General features: G+C 47.0%; 3 protein-coding genes across 6 annotated transcripts; 1 reads left to right on the top strand and 2 right to left on the bottom strand.

The window, feature by feature from the left end:
- Nucleotides 1-418: 418 nt before the first annotated feature.
- On the bottom strand, nucleotides 419-6,404 carry mettl4 (methyltransferase 4, N6-adenosine). 2 transcript variants are annotated; one of them, XM_086102302.1, is made up of 9 exons: nucleotides 6,043-6,404; nucleotides 5,788-5,847; nucleotides 5,141-5,498; nucleotides 4,991-5,060; nucleotides 4,677-4,851; nucleotides 4,361-4,461; nucleotides 4,186-4,289; nucleotides 1,702-1,884; nucleotides 419-841 (listed from the first exon to the last, which is right to left on the bottom strand). In XM_086102302.1, the coding sequence occupies exons 1-8, from the start codon at nucleotides 6,280-6,282 to the stop codon at nucleotides 1,703-1,705; spliced, it is 1,290 nt and encodes a 429-aa protein (XP_085958428.1). In that variant the 5' UTR covers nucleotides 6,283-6,404; the 3' UTR covers nucleotides 419-841; nucleotide 1,702. The 2 variants fall into 2 exon arrangements, with proteins under 2 accessions (XP_085958428.1, XP_085958427.1); XM_086102301.1 differs by lacking the exon at nucleotides 419-841 and having other exon boundaries at nucleotides 1,670-1,884.
- On the top strand, nucleotides 5,287-13,213 carry emilin2b (elastin microfibril interfacer 2b). Of its 2 annotated transcripts, none has more exons than XM_086102297.1 (8): nucleotides 5,287-5,435; nucleotides 7,079-7,447; nucleotides 7,532-7,657; nucleotides 8,398-9,707; nucleotides 11,615-11,782; nucleotides 11,868-11,921; nucleotides 12,000-12,140; nucleotides 12,462-13,213. In XM_086102297.1, exons 2-8 carry the CDS (start codon nucleotides 7,323-7,325, stop codon nucleotides 12,773-12,775), a joined length of 2,238 nt encoding a protein of 745 aa, XP_085958423.1. In that variant the 5' UTR covers nucleotides 5,287-5,435; nucleotides 7,079-7,322; the 3' UTR covers nucleotides 12,776-13,213. The 2 variants fall into 2 exon arrangements, with proteins under 2 accessions (XP_085958423.1, XP_085958424.1); XM_086102298.1 differs by lacking the exon at nucleotides 5,287-5,435 and adding an exon at nucleotides 6,768-6,948.
- Nucleotides 13,214-13,490: 277 nt separating this feature from the next.
- On the bottom strand, nucleotides 13,491-20,142 carry LOC147186950 (phosphatidate phosphatase LPIN2-like). 2 transcript variants are annotated; one of them, XM_086102369.1, is made up of 20 exons: nucleotides 20,041-20,142; nucleotides 18,903-19,102; nucleotides 18,515-18,610; nucleotides 18,175-18,437; nucleotides 18,002-18,109; nucleotides 17,787-17,919; nucleotides 17,396-17,654; nucleotides 16,697-16,796; nucleotides 16,270-16,496; nucleotides 16,094-16,187; nucleotides 15,949-16,018; nucleotides 15,622-15,705; nucleotides 15,443-15,522; nucleotides 15,177-15,321; nucleotides 14,966-15,114; nucleotides 14,797-14,883; nucleotides 14,571-14,723; nucleotides 14,365-14,479; nucleotides 14,188-14,291; nucleotides 13,491-13,841 (listed from the first exon to the last, which is right to left on the bottom strand). In XM_086102369.1, the coding sequence occupies exons 1-20, from the start codon at nucleotides 20,117-20,119 to the stop codon at nucleotides 13,697-13,699; spliced, it is 2,691 nt and encodes an 896-aa protein (XP_085958495.1). In that variant the 5' UTR covers nucleotides 20,120-20,142; the 3' UTR covers nucleotides 13,491-13,696. The 2 variants fall into 2 exon arrangements, with proteins under 2 accessions (XP_085958495.1, XP_085958496.1); XM_086102370.1 differs by having other exon boundaries at nucleotides 18,175-18,434.
- Between the last annotated feature and the right edge of the window lie 562 nt (nucleotides 20,143-20,704).

Below are 20,704 nucleotides of genomic sequence, written 5' to 3'. Positions count from 1 at the left end.
AGTGTGTGTGCGTGTGTTTGTGTGTGTGTATTTCTTTGAAGCCCTTGACGCAGAAACGAGCACGCCAAGCGGTCCGATGACGTCACTGGGCCGAGAATTGATCATTTTAATGTTTCATACCACTTTGGCCTCCCTCAAGGAGGAAGAGAAAAAAAAAAGGAATAAAAATGAAAACGCGTTTATGGCGGTTGCAGACGCACCTGCGCTAGGTGAAAAATCTGTGAGACACGATAAAACACGCCTTTATAGTTTCACCCCTGCCGTTTGGTCTGCATGACTGTATTCTACTGCCTCCCAGTGGCCAAGACACGAACACCGGAAGGAGTAGCACGATGAATTAAATTTCAGCATTCAATTAGGCCGCACAAATTCCTTACCTTGTTTATTTCGGTGATGACTGTTATTATTACAAAGTTCAATATTCTACATTTTTCCCGCCGGTATTTTTCCATACGTTCCCTCGCAAAGTCACTGTACAGTCAACTATATGCAAGCAGACCAATCTTTCGAGAAGTTTCCTCTATGGACCCAGTTGCTAATTACATGTGGTGTGCGTGTGTGTTTGGCAATTACATATTTAATGAGACAGTTGATTGAACACCGGGTCAATTAATGGCCCCGGGATGTGGGCTCAACTGTTGCTCTTTGCGCTTCCCATTCACATACTGCGGTAGGGCGGCCATTATATGGACTTAACTCGCTTGTGTCACAGATGCGTCTTCATGAAAAGTCTGCAGCAAAAATCAAACCTCATCTAAAAGGCGAGCTGGAGGGAAGCGGTTGGGGGCCCGGTGCTTCATCTTCCTCTTGGCGCCGTGGAAATGACCACGGTGACATCATCCTGAAATGTAAAAAGGCTTTTAGGATGTGGAGAAGAAAAAAAAAAGGAGGCAGGAGCAGAAAAAAAGAAATGTCAACTGTCTCAGAAATTGCGTGTGAATGCCCAGAGATGATGTCATTGAGACCAAAATGGCAAAGCAAAACATTGAATGGACTGCTTGAAGGCATTCAAGTACAGTATGTCCCCTAGTGGCTTTTAAAAGCATAAGGCATGACGTTTGCTCATCTGATTGGATGCTGAGGAGGGGAAATAAAGCGAATCATGTAGCATCGTAAATGGAATGAATCACATCAATGAGTTGACAATGAAAAAAAAAACCCACTAACCCTTAACCAATCCAATCAGACGATGGACCGATCTATGCAATCAATTTAAACAACCTGATTGAAATGCATTGGATAAAAATGTAAACCTTAAAAGTTCTCCTCAAAATACTGATAAGCATTCGATACCATCCCAAGGCACAAATTGTTTTATTCCTTACATTTAATTATTCGTTTATTTGTTCAAGTTTCATCAATTGATATTCATCTTGATGCTTCATAATTCCACTTTTGACAGAAGCCAAGTTACGTAAATCAACACCTCCAACCCCAACGTGCACTTCTGGTGCTTTTTTCTTTTCCACAATCAAGTCCCCAAACTTTTTTAATCCCAAAGGGCCACCATAGTTCTCGCTCGTTTGCGTGCGCAAAAGCGAGCATAACAAGTCGTGAGTTAAATTAGGTTAGCTTTCTAAATGACTCAACCCCGCTGAAACATAAATAAATGAATAAAAATCCTGAATCTCCCTCCAGAATTGGAAATCAAAAGGAACAAGCGCAAAGATCATTTGGGAATGTTTATTAAAAAGTTTTCACATTAAAAGGTGGGTGGCAGGCAGCTGTCGGTGGCGAGCGGCTGGCCGGCTGGCGTTAACGTGAAGTAGCTGCTGTGCTGAAAGCGGAGCACCTCGTTGCCCCAGCTGGTCCAACCCGCTTGCAGGCTTCGGGCAAACAGCTCCAGGCACTCGCCGTCCACTTTCATGTACGGCTTCAACACCTCTGCGAGCAAACGTGCATCGTTAGGGGGATCCGAAAATGGCTTCAACCAATTCATTATTTGCTTAATTCCTTTTTTTTTTTTTTTTTTTTGGAAAATACTTGACAAAGTCACAGTCGTGGTTATTGCGTGGGATACATTCCACACCCAATAGATGAAAATCAGCGATGTATAGAGACTATGTTAGGGGGATGGAAAAATACCATTCACACGCTAACTGTTAGCATCGATATTTGCGGGGGGTTTTAAAGTCTTTAACCAATGCATATTTGAATACAAATGGTGAAGCAACAATGTAGAAAGATAATATCACTACCCACCGACACATATTCCTTATCCTCTGACAAATTATAAATTTTACAGCAAATTACTGAGTAGTAGAACTCTATACTTTGCTGCTGTGATTTGGGAATTTCTCCATTGCGAGATTAATAAAGGTTTTCTTACTTCTTGGTTTGATCCTGCATGACTGTTCTGCATAGCACTGCCTCCCAGTGGCCAAATTGGGCACACCAGAAGGAACAACTCAAATCACTTAGACTGCAGCACTAAATCACTGAATAAAAAAAATAAAATTCTTTCCACAGCCCGATTAAGCAGCAAGCTATTGCATTTAGGCCTTGTTCCTACCGCGTAGATGATATAATTATTCTTTTTTTTTTTATCATCCCAATCTGTGGGGGAAGACTCGTGCTGGAAACTTCACACCTTCGGCGTGTAAATAAATGACGCCATGCCACAGTTGCCACACTCCCCTCATATATCATTCACAGCACAGTGCCTGGCGCTGACCTTGAGCCACACCACCTGACAATCGCACCTCCTCCGCCAGCACCCGGTGAGCGAATAGGCACAAAAAGCCAGAGGATTGCAAGTTCTACTGGCTGTATGCTTTCAAAGTAGTCCAGGGGTCTTCTTGGTTTCTGTGCAAGCTTTGACCATCTGGCACGAGGCTGCATCGTGCTTGTAACGGGGAGAGTTCCCCCCTCTTTGTCCCCCGTGGCCAGCAAAGACGTCACTAACAGGAACCCCCATGTGAGAGGGGAGCGTGTGGGGGCAGAGCTCGCTTCGGGCTGGCGGTCTCCTGACTGAAAAAGCGTGACACTCCTCCCGGAGCCTGAGCATTGCTCTGGGTATGTTGTCACAAAGCGATATGGTGCGACTACGCCACCCTGCGGCCACCAGCGGTGCAGGGGGTGACGTCGAGACGACCGTGAAGGGATCCATCGATCGGTCTGCCGGCCGTGCCGTGACATCACGCATCATCATCGCTTTACTGACCCTTTTCCTTGGCCTTTGATCGTAACTCACTGAGAGTTTACGAATCGATTCGCGTTAGCTCATCCGGCCCGTTAAGGAAAGGCCGCGCTATCAAGTCGCCTGACAATTAAACACCAAATAAGAATGACAAAGTCTAAGGAAAAACAAAAATGAAATCAAACTAAATATAATACGAACACAATCTGCATTTCAGTGCACATTCTTGTACAATAGAAGCAAAGTTTCCCATTTTCTTTACCACCACCACCACTGTTTTTCTTTTCTTTTGCTTTAGCTGGACACGTCGCACAATGAATGGCGTTCCCTCGAGAGGGAGGGAAATGACGTCAAAGCGTCTCGTCTATGAGTGTCGCCGGCGAGGTCTTCGACATATTCTGCCGGCATTTGCGTCAGAAGGTGCACAGAGGTGGGCAGGTAGGACACAAATCCATGTGGGAATCTGTCCATTTGTCACCCAACTACAGTAAAAGTCTCGATAAATTATTTCTAAAAAATAAAATAAAATAAAAAAGTATATGAAGTCTCTGTTTCTGAGGAACTACAATGTTCCAGGGTCAATCTGAACCAAAGAGTGTCCAAAAATCAAACAAATTATATTTCTGACAACAACAATATTTTGGGCATTACCTTGCATAGATCATGCTGTCCTTTAAAATGCATCATGTTAAAAAAAAAAAACATTCTTGACAACAACTTGTTTCAACGTACGTGAAATGAACCATTGTCATTGTATGTTGACAAGCACAAATAACAAAAATGGGTCCGTTTTACCCAAACAGCAGAGAAGAAGGGAGAGCTCATTGATGCTGCTGCAGTGCCCTCTTGTGGCCGCCTTTTCAAACAACAAGCAGGCCTCCTGTTGTGCTGCGGGTTCGACTGACCCTTATTAGGATCAACATTCCCTTGCTGGACTTATTTTCTATGTACTATGTGTTTGAGTTGTTATTTTGTTTAACTCAAATGCTAAATTTTCAAATCAAAAGACAAAACTGTAGATGAGTGTTTCATCTCCCTTCTATTACCTGCGAGGGACGGTTTGTGGGAGTGGAGAGCCGAGGGGATGCTGACAATCAGCCGCTGATCTTGCACGGCGGGAGTGCCAGCACCAGCGCACCGCTCTGAGGGGCTGAATTGAAATTGTCAACTTGATGTTTTAGTTTCGTTCTTATTTCAGAGCCGCGAAAGAAAAAAAGTCACCTCAACCGGGAATGGCCGCGATATCGCCCTAGGATCAGCGCCTCGTACGGCTTCTTGTGCGGCGAATCCAGCGGGAACACAAACTCGCCATCTGCGGTCACCTGCATGAGGGAAAAAAATCATAATCCTGAGGCTCCTGAAACGCAACGTCAGGCATCAAAATTATGAGCAAACAGCCAATTTCAGAATGTCATTGAAGTGGACGTCAGTGCGCCCTCCAGTGGACGCATTTTGCAACAATTACTTTTCTTGAAGATTACCAGTCAACACCACTTCAAGCACACTGACGTGACATTGTGCATGTTTCCCCGCCTACTTTAACCCAGAGCCACTGGGCCACCGGCTCCACCCCCCAGTGCGGGTACAGCTCATGACGGACGAAGCGCAGGTGGCTGGGCCGGTTGGTCACCCAGGTGACCACCAGACTGTCCGGGGATGCCAAGCGGGGGATGGGGAGTCTTTTCAGCTGAGATGAAGGTAGACAAGTGTATCTTCCAGGACACAAAAGGGAAGAAACGGCCAATCAAGATCCAAGGCAAGTATTGGCTGTCTGTACAGACATGAATACAGTGGTATCTCGATTTATGAGCCACCCCAACTTTACTTTTTTTTTCCACATCTAAAAATTACCTCTGACTCCTCTTTACCGATTTGTTTTCCCACGGCGGATCCACAACAATGACGTCAAACTTGTGTCCATCTGTGTGGTGGAAAACAACCACGATTGAACAACTTCATGTTTTGAGTTGTTTTTCTATTTTTGATGAGGGGGACTCTCACATCGGAGGAGTGGCTCCATCCTGGAAATATCCGAGAGCAGGAAGGCCGTGCGTGGAGGGATGACGTACTCCTCTCCCATCAGCATTGTCACGATCGCGTGTTCTGCCGGGTTCTCCGTCACGCGGGAGAACAAGTCCAGATGGGATGTCCCATCACTGGCGTCAAGCGACTGCACACACCTCTCCTGGTCCTCATCGTCCACCAGAGGAAGCTCTTTGGCCATGTCGCACAAGTTGGCCAGGTTGCACTGGGCGCAGCTTTGGGGGTCCTTCACACCATCACTTCCTCCATGCAGGTAGCCCAAAAGTGTAGCTGACTCCACCAGGGACTTGGTTCCCTCTAGAATGACACATCGGATCTGTGTGGACAAAAAGCCGTTTTGAAGGACTTTCTTCTTCTCACAATGAAGCCTCATTTTATACAGGATGAAAAACAGCTCTTCCAGGGGAACTTAATTTGACCTGTAAACTTACAAATTCAAATGTGCAACTGTTCAATGTTTTACTGCTACTTTTTGCCGTTCATGGATCAGGCACTAACAGGCAAAATTCACAACAAGCGTTTGATCCACAAATCATCCAATACATTTCCCAAGACCCCCATGTGTGCCTTTCTGTGATGCCTCCAGTATCTTTGCCTTGACTTACCTTCTCATGAAAGGCCTTGGAATCAATCTCTCCCTGGTTGAGCTCACTGCGCTTTCGCTTCTGAAACAAACACTGAAACTCAATGAACATTGACCGCTGTTCACATTGTAATGCTGTAGTAACGTCTCCACTTTTTTAAGCCAATGTTTTGATCAGGGAATGATTTCTGCCACTTTGCGTTTGCTAATGTGAATTTTGCAATGTTTAAACGTGCCCCTATATGTCAACATGAGGTAAACAGGTTTATTTAGTTACCTTTGGAGGTCTCTCTCGGCTCTGCAAGACGTCCTGTTTTACTGCATGTACATTGTGATTACTAATTTTATTATTCCCACCACCATAACTCTTTAGAATCCGGAAGTACTGCCTTTTAAAGCGTGCCACGAATTCTGACTTGAGCTCGTCGTGCAGTCGAAAACAGCGCACATAATCTTGGTCTATGAGCGAGCGGGCGTCCAACAGCCACCCGTGTGTGTTCTCCACTACCACCGACATTGTTCGGCTAATCGACTGTAATTGGGGGAAAAAAAGGCAAACGTGGTCTTACGATTGCGGATTCTTTACTGTGGTTAGCGTCGGATCATGCCGAATGCCGCCATTACCCCTAAACACAACATTGGGATGGTGCATTCTAGGACACCCGGAAATATGAAATTTCACCGTGATTCGGAAACATAAATGGTAATGGTAGTTGCCATTCTAAAATATATCCGTTTTTAGGGGTTCTGTACTTCAATTGCTAAACAGCCTCCGTATAGTGATCGTGAATATTTTTTAAACTACGCTCCACTAATGAAAAGTCCCGACTTAAGGGTTTTCCAATTTTATAATGCAGCGTTGGCTTTTTCTTTCGTTCTGTGAAACCGGAAGTGCAGTACGCGGTGATGCACTCGAGTTTGATTTTCTACCAGAGGTTCAAAGCAGATTCAAGCAGTGGACCGCATTCCAAGGTTGCAGGAAAAAGTTCACATGTTAAAATATCTCACACCACTTAATAAACTGGACTACAGGAATAGAAAATTAGACGTTTACTAGTTTCACATGTTTTTTCTTAAATAAGAGGTCCTGCGAGCTATTTTTTTATTGGAGCGTGTACGCTATCTTGCGTTAAATTCAACGAGCCGCTATCCACAGTATATAAGGATTTTTGCTCACTATTTGGTGAGTTTAAGCACAAGTAGTTACGGTAAATGTTTGCTGACATTGGCGAGTAAGAACGACTTGGAGTTGGGCAATTCATTGACAAGACATATTAGGGGGTTAATTCTTCTTCGTCTTTTTTTCCATACAGGTCCGGTTGAAGTCTACTTAATGATGCTATACACTGGATGACTGGAGAGTGACGTCATGAAAAAGGCGCACGGGGGGGGTGTCAGTCATTCATTGCTGATGTTGAAAGGAGTGGCGGTGTACACCCTAAACGTCACAATATTGAAGGAGTTTGGAGTGGAGTTGGGTCAGACACTCTACATCTCCTTCGCGGCTCACCGGAGCGTCGGACACTTGTTCCAAATCGATTTGGTTTCCAAACCACCATGAAGAAGTCTTCCATCCGCCTCCTGCCGCTCGTCGTCCTGTTAACAAGCGCCCAAGTCTCACAAGGAACCCCCTTCCTGCATGGAGGCGGGCACTCGGCCGCTGAAATGCGCCAAAGAAACAAGTAAGTATCCTTTTTACTGCTTTTGCCATATGCTGCGTAAAAGGCGAGCGTCCATCGTGACTAATGGAGCGTTTGCCGCTGCAGAAACTGGTGCGCGCACGTCGTTCACAAGAACGTCAGCTGCGCCATCCTGGCGGGCTCGGAAAGCTTTGCGCAACCGGAGCTTCTGGCTTGTCCCCCGGAGATGATCAACTGTGCACCGCAACTCATGTGAGTGTCAAACGTGATGATTTATGTTCGGTGGTGGTCACGTTGATGGATGGGCATGAGGGCTGCATCGGGGCCCTAATGCAGGACGTGATGGATGTGGTGGGTGATGATAATACTCACGTTTTGTCCACAGGTTTATTGATTTATGGCACATATTTTGAGCATTTAATTGTTCTGCATGCTGAAATATGTGGCTCGCTCGCACAGATGGTTAACAAAGACCAATTGAGCAATTTTTGGGTAGCACACCTGATCATCTCTGAAGTGACCAGGATTTTTTTTAACTCGGAATGTCAATCAAAACTGGGTAATATTATTATTTTGAAGGCAAAATGAGTGTTGTCCACCCATATTAAGATAAGATAAGATATCCTTTATTTGTCCCACACTGGGGAAATTTACAGCCTCCAGCAGCAAGAATGTAGGCAGAAAGAAGAAAGAAGAAAAAACAAACAAACACCGTTCAATTAAGTGCAATATAAATACAAAATGGATAAATCGCAGTGCTATTTACAGTTGTTTTCCACATCATTTAATTATTATTAATATTATTGTTGCTATTTTTATTCAGCAGCCTGACAGCAGTCGGTAGGAACGAGCGTCGGTATCTCTCCTTCTTGCAGCATTATTAGCATGCTAGCTAATATTAGCTTATTAGAGCATATTAGACAGCAGCATTGGAAAAAAAAAAGCTTCACAAGTTAGCTTTGCCTATGTATTAAGTACACATTCTTCCCTAGATACGGCACACACTTCAGGCCCACCTACAAGCTGGACTACAAGACGGTGACGGAGCTGCAGTGGAGGTGCTGCCCGGGCTACCAGGGCCACGACTGCATGGAGGTGAAAAGCGTCACCAAGCTACCAGAGCGAAACCTAGACAATCTGGCGCCGTTTGCTTCTGGACACGTTTTAGCCGAGCCTACGGCCCACCAGGGGGACCGCCGGGGCAACCATCCGTGGCAAGGTCCTGCCGGTGCTCCCGGCCTGGAGGACGAAGTGCAACGACTTTCCCAGTTGGTGCTGGACATGCAGGCCAGGATAACTGACATGTCATCCAACCTGAGGCTGGACTTCCAGGAGGATGCAAGCAAGATGCTGTCCGTGCTGCTGGACCAGATGGGGCAGCCCGGCCAAGCTGCCAGTGCCAGAGGTGCCGAGAGCAGGACTATGGACTTGTTCTCCGTGGACAACCTCGTGAATAAGATCAGCTTCCTGGAGAGCAGGAGTGACACTTGGAAGCATCTGGAGGAACGTGTCAACCGACACGATGAGCAAATTCAACATCTAACGGAGGAACCCCTTGCACCCGCCTCCGTCGCCGACCTGCAGGCCTACGTGGATGAGAACATCCGCACTTTGAGGAAAGAGCTGATGGAGGGCATGGAGATCAAACTGGCCGATCTGAAGAACTCATGCGATTACAAGATCATGTCCATGCACCACGAGTGCGAGGACCAGGAGGAGCATTACCTCACCCTGAGCGAGCGCATGGACTCCAAAGAAAATGAACTCCGCCAACAAATCCAGAAGCTGAAGAACGAGCTGGAGGAGTCACAAACCAGACCGGTTCCAGATTGGCTTCTCGACAAAATCGAGGGACTGCTGAACTCTTCTGTGGCGGATCAGAATGTGAAGAGAGAGCAGGGAGAAGCTATCAAAGACCTGAAGGAGAAGCTCGTTTCAATGGAGGACAGTCTCTCCAACATCAACCGCCAAAGTCCGGATGTTCCTCGAAATGAAGCAGATACTCTCAGCGGCTCTTTTCAAACTTTGGAGGACAGCGCGGATGTCTTGGACCTTGAATTTTGCAAGGCAAACCTGATAGTCTTAGAGAAGAGTCGAAAGACAACTTGGGAGAAGCTTCAAGGCATGGAGGGCCGTCTTCAAAACCTGGAGAGCCTATGGGGCGAACTGACCGCCGTCAAAGATCGCGTGGGGGTGCTGGAGGGCCACGACTGCACCAAGGTGACGCCGCTGGAAGTCAAGGGCTCCCGCAAGGTCCAGATGGATGTGGCGCATATGGCAAAGGATCTCCAGATCCAGACAGGTACCCTTAAAATGCATTCAGTGAAATTCGTGATATGAAAATACCGTATGTAAATACTCCCTAGGCACTTAATTTTCAGAAAAGCAGCATCGCAAACGTGGAACATAATCAAAAATGTTGACTTTTTGTATTTAGCTCCCCTTTAAACTCAAATAAAATAGAGCGGCTACAATTTCCACTGCCTGACGTTTTGTACTAAATCGGACTTCAAGCCCCCAAAATTGCGCCTCCTTCAAGGCACTTCTGGCGTATTAGTGACGGTCATGTGCCGTGACCACATCTGCCGTCATGTGGCGGCCAGATGCACCCACCCTTGAGTGTATCAACTCTACAACATAACATCAGCCCCCCCCCCCCCGGACCCCCCCAGCTGCCTGCAGGGTGGGCATGCAGAAAAGGACAGCAGCAGCACATTAAAGACATACCAGCATACCAAGGCCAGCACACGTGTTCCATCGGCGTACAACTTGTCCCCTCGCGACTCCCACCACTGACCCCCGGGGATGGGGGTGGGGGGTCACAGAAGTCAACGGAACACGTGCAACAGTTTTACGTGTCGGCCATTAGGGAGGGCATCCGCCGTAAAAACTGCGCCATAGAAATCACGCGAGAAACTCACCACGGCGACAAAATGGAAGGTCACGACAACTTTAGTAAAAGTCCAAGTCAAGACGGTGCCTTTTCCTGTTGGTTTGGACCAATAAATCTGCGCAAAAGAATAAAACGAGGGGTGTTCTGCTGGCGAAATAACCTTCTTGTGGAGACGGGTAGTCGTGGGAGGTGCGAGTGCACGTCACTGGTCTCGTTTCAGGCCTTCAGGCGAGCTGCAGGCTGTCGTGTTGTCGTTCAGTCTTGTCAAGCGGTTCGCCAGGTTATCACGCTTGACCGCCTTATCTCCAGCGCGCGCACCAGTTTAGCCACCGAGGGAGCAAATGGCCGTCCTTCTTATCAAGTGGTCGCGACAAGCGAGCGCCCTGATGCTTTGGCCTTGTAAGATTTCGTACAAAACGGCAAGATATGAGAATTAATGAAGAGTGACTTTCCCACTCAATGTCAGGACATTACAATCAAGTGTTTGTTGCGCTTGTTTTGTCGCAATCTTCTCATTAAAGCGCTACAAACTCACCCGGAAATTTGGCTTCGCTTCAGGTAGGTTTTTTTTTCCACCCCATTATGGGGGCTCCCCTCATTTCAGGGATAGCGACACAGCAAACACACGAAACCCCCCTTTGGGACCTTCTTGCCTCTTTTGTGTCCAGAAGAGATTCACTCAGCCGCGGAAGGTCAAATGCGTGACGGGGGCGGCGGCGGGGGTGAAGAGGTGTTCGGGGCCAAACATGCCAAGATAAGCTGCGTAAAGATTTAGAGCGGCCACTTTCCAGCGTCAGTCTGTCTGCAAGTCGAAATCTTGACGGGTCGCCATCCCAGTGCAAATGTCCCGCAAGCCAACAAGGCGCAGGGGTCAGACTCGTTTGAAGTGCATTCCATTTTTTTTTTTTTGCTTGCTTGAAGCAAACAAACAAGTCTTGCGAAACAGTTGTAGGTTTTTTTTTTTTTTTTGGAAAAACATTGCACTTTCACTCCGGTGCGTCGTCAGTCGCAGGAAGCGGCGCTGATTGAATACACATGCTGCGCTTTTTTAACGGCGCCCACTCGGGTTGAGCAATGCCTTTTGGCTTCCACTCACGCATCACGCCTCGCTGCGTAAACGGGCCTGTTGCTGTTTGTACATACAGTATCGTAGTGAGTCATCCACTTCTTGGCACCATCCCGAAGACCATCATCCTTATCCTTCGCATTATTTCGTAGAATTGTTTTTACAAAAATAATGATTGTAATAATTAGATGTCACAAGGAAACAAAATGGATAAATCTATGGCTGAGTATCTAGTGTATGTACTCAACAGGCTTGACAGTGGATGCGGGACCTCCTCTGGTGGTTCCCCCCAGACCTGAGAACACGCCCCAGAAGACGGCATCGGCGGGACCCCCGGGTAAGATGACGCTGTCGTCAAAGCTTCCCAAAGGGACGCATGGTAGCTTTGCGCCTGTGCTCGGCTTCGCCGGAGCGCCGGGTGAGTTTACAAATCAAATGTCTTTGTGTTTTGCAACGTGATGAAGCAGCATATGGCTGAGCATCTTGTTTCTCATCTTTCTAAGCTGCACCAGTAAAACTCACTGGGCCGCTACGATCCACTCTTCCTTCCATTGCTGGTAAGTCATGTCATTTTTTTTCCCCCTACACTTTTATCAACCTGCTCTGGAATTAGCTGTATTTTCCTGTTTGTGAAGCGGGCGCGGTGGCACGGCACATCGGCCACAAGATCTCCTTCTCTGCTGGACTCACTCTGCCGCCCGTTCATGGCGAGTCGGGCATCATCCGATTCGACGCGGTGCTGGTCAACGATGGAGGCCACTATGACCCCAGGACAGGTGTGTACATAAAGTAGTATCACAAGTACAGTAAATTTCCGTAAATGTTTTGCAGAGGATAAAGAAAATATGTATAAATTGTGATATTATATTTCGACACGTGTTGTTGAACCATTTGTGTTTCAATATCTGTCGCGTAAAGGTTTGTATCAATGCTAATGTAAACAATTCAATGGCATTTTCCATTCATGATAGCACTAAGCTAGCGAGATGTTCTAATTTCATTAATTAGCTATCTCACGCTATGCTAGCTACATTGCTTAAAAAGCTTACTGAAGTCGTGCTCTGCAAATCCAATAACAAGAATCTCTGTGTTGCGAGGCGTCTTCACGGCGCCCGTGGACGGCCGCTACCTACTGAGCGCCGTGCTCGGTGCCCAGCCCGGCACCAAGATCGAGGTGGTCCTGTCGGTGGACCAGCGTGTCGTCCACAGGTTGGACTCCACATCAGGGGGGGCCCCTAAGCCATGCCCTGGCCTCTGTGCCTCCGCCTCGCTCACCCTGGTGGTGCCCATGAGGCGGGGCGAGCAGGCGACCCTCACGCTGATTGCGGGGAAGCTCGCCAACACTGCCACAGACTCCACCCACTTCCTGTCGTCCTTCAGCGGTGTGCTGCTCTACCCGTCTAGTCGGTAGCCATCGCCGCTTTGCATGTCAGAGTTGGAGAATGCAAAAAGGTAAAAGACTGACATACTATATTCTTTATGAAGGGGAACAAAATAAGTGACCTATGTCACTATTTGGCAGCCTTCCACCATGGGGTCAGTTTATCAGTGAGTGATACAGGCCACTTTTTGGCACCCTTGAAATAGTGGAAGTGTATGAAAATACTCAACAAAATCATCAACCCTGATTGAAGGGTAGAAAAATGAGTGCTCCATACCACTTTTGGCACCATCCAACCACCTTCCAACCTTAGGAGGGGGTACCAAAATAAATGCTTCATACTATTTAGCAACTTTGGAATCTGGGAAGGTGTCAAAATTAGTGATCAATGACAATACCTTGTATTTTATTTTTATTGTTGTATTTTTTAATTAGGCTTTATGAAAATAAAAACTTCTGCCTAATGTTGACGGCTGCAATAATTGATGTGTTTTTATAGTGGACATTTTGAAATGTGATTTTTTTTAATTTAATCAACCACTGTTTCATGCACATACTGCAGTTCATTCTCAGTAGAAGCCAAATGAAAGCTTCATTTAGTTTCTGCAGTGACAACAGCGCTCCCTACCGCTCACAGAAGGCATTGCAAGACACTTTCCCTCGGTCCAGACATGATCAGTTATTACGCTATATACACTCCGATTCATTCTTAATAAAGTTAATGATATTAATAGAAAACCAAAAATAAATCACGAATATAATTTTTTTAATGAACATTTAAAAATATCCATGTGATTTCCTCACACAAAGAAAGACTGTCCCTTTCACAGAAAGAAGTGGTCACATACAACGGGTACGTCTCCTTGTAACTGTCAACCTGATCAATTCAGCAACCAAAATGAGTAATGCTAACAGGTGCTAATGCTAACAACGTGATTGACGCATCCGTCGTCAAAGCAGCTCCTCCAAGCAGGCGTGCGTGACGGGCTGCCTCCAGTATGAGAAAGCGCTGAATTCGGGGCAGCAGAAGGCGGCGGCGTCCTGGCGGCTGCGCAATGGGAACACGTGCTCTACCAGCTCGCCAAGGCGCGTGTACCTGACCGCCAACAGAGGAGACGAACACAACATGGAGTGATTCTCAAAAGTATGCTTCGTGAAGAATCGATGAAATGTTTCAACTGTGCGTCATGTTACAGTGACTAAAGCTTTTTGTCTTTTAATCCAGTTTAATTCATTTGCCAAGTACAGTTCTGTTGTATTTCACTTGAAAGTACTTTTAGTGCTGTTTAGATCATTTTATTTGACCTTTATGTCTTCATTGCTGGGCCAACAATGCTCATGTATTTTAATGTTGGTCATCATGGTAGTAATTGGAGAGCTAGGGATAAAAAAAAATTTTGGCGTGAGAAGTTTGAGAAGCATTTTTTGAAATGTGTACTCACGAAGTTTTGTTGCCTTTGGCTTGCTCCAGGATCAGCTCCCCCTTGGGGTTCACCGTGAAGATGCGGCAAGACGAAACGCCCGTGTGCCGGTAAGCCAACGCGTCCTGGTAGGCCGTAGCAAGTTGGAAGAACGCGGCGGGGATTTCACAAATAAAAAAAAGCATAGCGGATACTCACACTCTCTCTATTGCCAAACGCGGCATAAAAGGGATGTACGCCGGCGGAGAAAAGCTTCCTGATGTCCGACAGGCATTCCACCTTGAACTTCTCGGGTTTCTTCTCGATCATCTCTCTAACAAATCCGGTAACTCATCAGGTCGGCATCTGACATCATCAAGTTGCAAAAGATGCGATGCCTGACGGGAGATGTGCCGTCTGTGTACCTGTGGAAGGCGGAGAAGAGGCTGCTGGGCGCGAGCATGAGCGGCCCCCTGGGCAGCAGCGTGCCCCCGTCGTTGACTCTCTGCAGGTACCCCCGCGTCATGTCCGCCATGCCGATGGCTCGCGCCGAACAGTACAGGAACTTGTAACCGTTGCTGACACAAAACGGGACCGAGTAAATGATTCCGGAGCACTTTTTGAGCACAGGGGAAAGGGGAGTGAACGTACAGGTGCACGGAGTGGTATAGCTTGGCGATTCCTTCGTGTGTCCAGTCTTTGCCGAGCTGAGGCAGGATATGACCGAACACGTCCGACCTGGCAAAAAAACAAAACACTTAGAAAAAAAAGATTAATAAAATAAATTGAAGGGGTATGAAGAAGAGGAGGACTGCGGTACTTGGTGATGGTGCCGTCGATGTCGGAGATGACCACCTGGTCGTTCCAGTCCCACAAGTAGATGGTACCCTGGCAGCGACACGTTCCCTGGTACTGAGTGGTGATGCTGAACGTCACGTCGTTGGGACCTTCCTCCAGCTTCAGACCCTCCTGCGTGCACGCAGAGAAATTTAGAGGCTTTTCTTTTCAAGCTTGACGTGATCGGGTCTTACGATCTGCTCCGACGAGAGTCGCAGGGACTTCTTGTAGGCGGGGCCGGAGGCTTCCGTCCGCACGCGCTCGCTTGGCGCCCGGCCGCCGATCACGCCGATGAGTTCTTTGGCTTCGTCGTCACTTGACCATTCGGAAGTTTTCTGTCTGAAGGGGAGGGACAAGCATCACTTGAAGGTTATTGTTCTGAAATGTTATCGAATGGGTGGCGACTTTGCAACCGCTGAGGACCACTCGAGGGGAGAACTTTTTGTTTCGGGCGACTCACTGTGCTTTAGGGCCCGTCTTGAGAGCCGAATTCTCATTGGTCAGACTCTCCTGTCGCTCCAGCTTGCTCTCTGTGGACGACTGAACGCAAAGCAGGTGTGCTCCACTCGTTCATTTGCATGATTATATAATCGTCATATATTTGCAATGCAAAAACTAATTCTGAAGACGTGTGATGACCTGCTTGACGCTGCTCTTACGCCAGAACCACCATCGCCCGGATTTCTTGGGCATCCTGTCCTTCACCCAGGCTTCTTCTGTGGCCTGCACGTGTGGAAAATCATTCACGTTATGGACACTTGGAAGCCTTCCGAAAATCTCGTTCGATCTGGCAAATCGCTTCTGCAAAATGGCGTCAGGCATCAGCAAATCTTGTTGGACTTTGGCAAAGGTCATGACACTCAGACAATCTCATGAGACTCGCACAACTCAAAATGGGCCGATCGCACACTGCTCTGGTGAATCTTGGGAGATTTGGTCAAACCTGAGGGACACGGAGCAAATTACCTTCGGGAGGTTCTTCTGGAATGCCTGCATACTGAGGATGAGCGGCGCCGCCAGAGTCCAGTTGTAATATCTGTGTGAGAGATACAAGGAAATTATTATGACAGAGAAAGTGGACATCTCCATTTCAAGGAAGATGTGGCTTTACCTGTGTCCAATCCGAACCACCAAATTAGGATTATCGATCATTGCAGGGTTTTCCGCAAATTCATGATAACTGATAATGCACTCCAGGAATTTCTCTGCATGAAATTGAACGTTAAAAAAAATAAAATGTTTGTATTCTGATACCATCCCACAGATGGCGCCAGTGCTGCCACTTACCACTGTTAATCTCCGAGTCATCGCCGCCGGCGCCGCCGCCACAGAGCGACAGCGTGACATCGGGCAGGTCGGCGGCCGAGTCGGAAAGACACTCGGCCCCGCTGTCGCCGAGACTCCCGCCGCCGCTACTGCTGCTGCTGCCCACCGACTGCGGCGACTGCGAACCTGAGTGACCCCCTCCCATCACGGTCGTCTCCGTCCAGGGCCTCGCAACCTGGCCTGACTCGCTGGGGACACAGGTGGGCATATTTTTTTTTCCTCAGACAAACAGACGTGAATCATCTTGGCTAAGTCATTGCTCTTTCCTCTTAACTCATTCAGTACCAGCCAATTCTGGACCAAGTCTGAAAAGACGTTTAAATACGTCTTTGGGAGTGAATGAGTTAAATGAGATGAAACATGTTAGCCTGTAAGAAGGTACTTTTACCTCTTGGGGAAATAGAGAGCGATGACATCAGGTTCAAGTGCATTCAGGTCATCCAGGTAGATGTCTTCTGGTCCCTGATGTTGACTCCTCTTTCTCACGCCTCGGTAAAGGGGAAGCGGCGGTGTTGTGGGAAAAGAATGACTTGGGACTTTTTTTTTTTCGCTTCCTATTCTTATTCTCTTGTATGCCACATCCTTCCTGTGCTTGGTTTGTCTTTCTTCCATCAATTTGTTATGAGAGATGTAAAGCAGATGGGTGGGTGTGAGAGTTGCGGGAAAAAAAAATCTTGTTCGACTTTGGCAAATGTCGTGAGACCTTACGATGAATCTTGCGAGAATCTGATGAAACTACAGATTCTGCGGATCTCATGAGATTTCTCGGAGAGATTGAGATTTTTTTTTTCTGGTCAAATTTTCTTGCGAAAAAATTTCTGATTCATTTTACGAGTCCCTGGGAAATCTCACGAGAGTTCCACAAATCTACTGACATTCCGGAAAATCTGGTGAGATTTCAACAAATCTCGCGAGCCTTTGGCGCATCTCACGATCCAGTCGCATTTTGTGCGACTGGAGTAAATCACGGGAAAGTTCATCTTAGCTCATGAGACACTTTGGCTGCTCCTGAGAGACGACGGCGAATCTCATGCGAACCTGGTAAATCCTGTGAGATTTTGGCAACGCTTAGGAGACGTCTGCTTACCTTGTCTCTTCACAGCAATCTCTGCTAACTTGCTATCGGACTCTCTGCGCTTGGGTGGTGAAGATGTCCACCTGGTCGTGTGAGCACCTTTCCCACCGAGCTCTGTTATTTTTGGGTCGGCGTTCTGGGCTTGAGGTTTAACAACGCTGCAGAGAGGATCTTGGTCTGGCTCCTCCAGGCCGGAGATGACCCGGAAATGTGTACTTTCTGAGGGGGTGATGGTCAGCATCTTTGGTCTGGATCTCTCCCTTTTGGTCACCTGTTTGAAAAAAACAAATTCTGTGGGATTCTGACAAATCTCTCTTGCTAGACTTTGGCAGATTTCAAAAGAATCCCCCTCTTCAGTAATCGGCATTGTTTGTGTTAGCAACAAACGTTTATTTGTCCCTACTCTGGTGGATTCCGGGAACTCGCCCCAGCTCCACTGCATGTGGGCGTCGGCCCGGAGCGCGCTCTCTGCCGTCTTCACCATGAGCTCTGAGTCGCTGTTAGGCGATGCCGGATCAGCCTCAGACATCATGCTACTGCAATGGCAGGAGAGCAAAGAGTGACCCAACCGGTTTCTCTTTGTGTCCGCCGTCTTGGAAAGAACTCCGGAGGACTCACTCGATGGAGGGGGACCAGTCGCCATCGGAGAAAGGGTAGCTGTCCCACTCAAGGCTGGAGGCGGGGGAATATCGGAAGTGTCCCTCCGCATTGTCCCTTGTGGATACTCTGAAGAAAAAAAATTTGATCGTAATTGTTGTCATTAGGGTTGCTGGGTTGGAGATGTGACTCACTCGATGCGATGCGAGGATATCTCCTCATCCGAGCTAAGCCCAGGCAGCTCTAGCTCGCCCACTACCGGTTGACTGTGCGCCTCCTTGCGGGGCTCGACCTTGTGCTTCCGCCTCCGTTTTTTCTTCTTCTTCCCCGCCGCGTTGGGTCCCTCTTCAGAGCCATTGAGGGGACGACGTTTCCCACCTTCGGGTTCTTGGTTCTTGATAAGGGCATCATCCGTGGGGATGGGTGAGGTCGCCAGGTGGGCTGGGACCATCTCCTGCTAGCAAGGAAATTTAGTCATTGTTGTTTTTTTGGGAGGTTGGGGCTGATGGGGCTGGTCTTAAATGTGTCACTTACATCGTATTGTTCTGTCTCCTGGACAAAAAAAGCCTCACCATTGTCTCCAAGCTTCATGTGCAATTCCACCGCTTCTCCATTTATTTCTATGTCTATCTGCAGGATCATAAATACAAATTAGTTGGACTCTCTGGAGACTTCTGCAAATCTGTCGGCGAACCTCCTTGGGCTTCTGAAACTTTGGTACGTTTTGTGAGATTCCAGGGAATCTTGTGAGACTTCTGAAAATCTTTTGAGACTTTGGGCGTCTCTCGCTCGACTCTGACAAATCTCATCAGACTTCACCATCTCCCGGGCAACCGTTTAAAATCTCGTTCAACCTCATCAAAGCTACTGCAGCATATCTTGTGAGACTTTCCGAAAAATTTTATGAGAGACTTGCACTCACCACTTTCTCTCTGGAGCGCAGCACTCCCAATTTTCCAAAGCGTACGTGGAAGGGGGAACACTGAAAGGATCCGTCGGGCTGGCGCACCACCACCACGTCGATGCAGCCTGACAGCGTGGCCTGATTGATGCCTTTGTATAGCTCCTTGACTGTCACCAGAACCTGGCCCGCCAACTGGCCCATGTAGTTCATGCTGATGGCTGCCTGCCACATACGTGTCCGCACATACATACCAACACACGTCTGTCAGCTTTATGAACTCTGCCGTTGAGTTCCATTTGGACCAAACATGAGAACCGTATTTGGGGGGGTTGCTGTAGGTGCTCTCTGTCAGAGGTTTCAATAAACAACAACAAAAAACCTTGGTCAACAACACAAACCTGACCATGACACCCGGTGGGGCGAGCGAGACGCTAAGTAGTCTTAATCCTGTTTAGCAGATTATTTGGCAAATCTAGCTTTCCCTAGCCCACGTGCCGTCCATCCAAGCAGCAGCACACGTGGACCTCTGAGAGTAATTTCCCAAAATTCAAATGAAAAATGATGTATCATGCATCAGACTAAATACACACACACGCACACACACAGCGCAATACTAAACTCACACTAACTAAAAGGGAACATTATTTTATATATATATAGACAGATAGCTCTGGAAAGGCAAAATAATAAAGTGCCTGGTCAGTGTAAAATATGAGTACTGAATGATTATTAAAAATATATATTAATAACAGGTTAAATAACATTTAAATTTGTCCCAGTGTGAAAAAAACAAAAAAACATCTACCTGGAGTGGTGAGGACTCAAACTATGAGGCGTTCAGGGGCACAATTTTTCTCTCGGATTTGACATAACATTGTTCCGTTTTTCTTTCTTTTTCATTTTGATATATTTTTGGGCGACATACTGAAAAAATACGGTCGGATGTTCGTGCTGACATCAAGCCAACACGAATGTCGCCCAACAGAACGTTCGCACAGGTAGAAAATTGTCAAACTTGACTCTCAGGAGCCACACAAAGCTTCCAAAATTACGTCAGGCATTTCGAGTCGCGTTGATGACTCCGCGGACGGCAAACGAACATGTGCAATGTTTTTGTTTTTTTGTATTTTTTTAATGAGATATTCCATGTTCCCACCTGTGTCTGAGGACCACCTGCCGCCGCCTTCTCGTCCCCCTCGGGCTCTTTTCAAATTCTTCTCAATCCCCGACAGCATCGAACTCAGCACGTGACACAAGGGCTGTGGTGACGTCACCTCAGACCTGCAAGCGATCTATTAAGCCTCAATCGACCTCTTGCAGGTTTTCGGGTCACGCTGTGGATTATGGGTAAGGGACTCACTTTAGCTAGGAACTTTCCCCTCAGAACTGTTCTGAAGCAGAGAAAAAAAATGTTTTTGTTTTAAAATCGATGTCCTTTCACAGTCCTTTTCACACACCGCCCTCTGCTGGGACACGACATTGAATATTTTGTATTTTTTTACTGTCAACTTTGTTAAGTTCCCACTTCTTGGTTGAATCACTCTATCTATTTATGTAATTGAAGTTATAGGATTGGAATTGTATTCAAAATGCCGCATTGAAGGAAATACTATTGACCAATGCACAGTATTTTCTATCCTTTTTGATTTATTGTGTCTGTTAGGGCATCAGTGTAATGCTTTTGTTTGACTTATGTTAAATTGCCTGTTCAAAGACGTCGTTATTGAAAAAGTTATTCAACTCTTAACAAGTTAAAGATTTATTTTGCGATGTGAGGATTTGACACTTGAAATTGAATGTAATGCAAGGAGAAAGTTGGT

This window comes from Hippocampus guttulatus, chromosome 21, assembly GCF_054856545.1.
Source record: "Hippocampus guttulatus isolate MCC_2025c chromosome 21, RoL_Hgut_1.0, whole genome shotgun sequence".
NCBI lineage: Eukaryota > Metazoa > Chordata > Actinopteri > Syngnathiformes > Syngnathidae > Hippocampus > Hippocampus guttulatus.
This window is presented reverse-complemented; position numbering and strand designations above follow the sequence as displayed.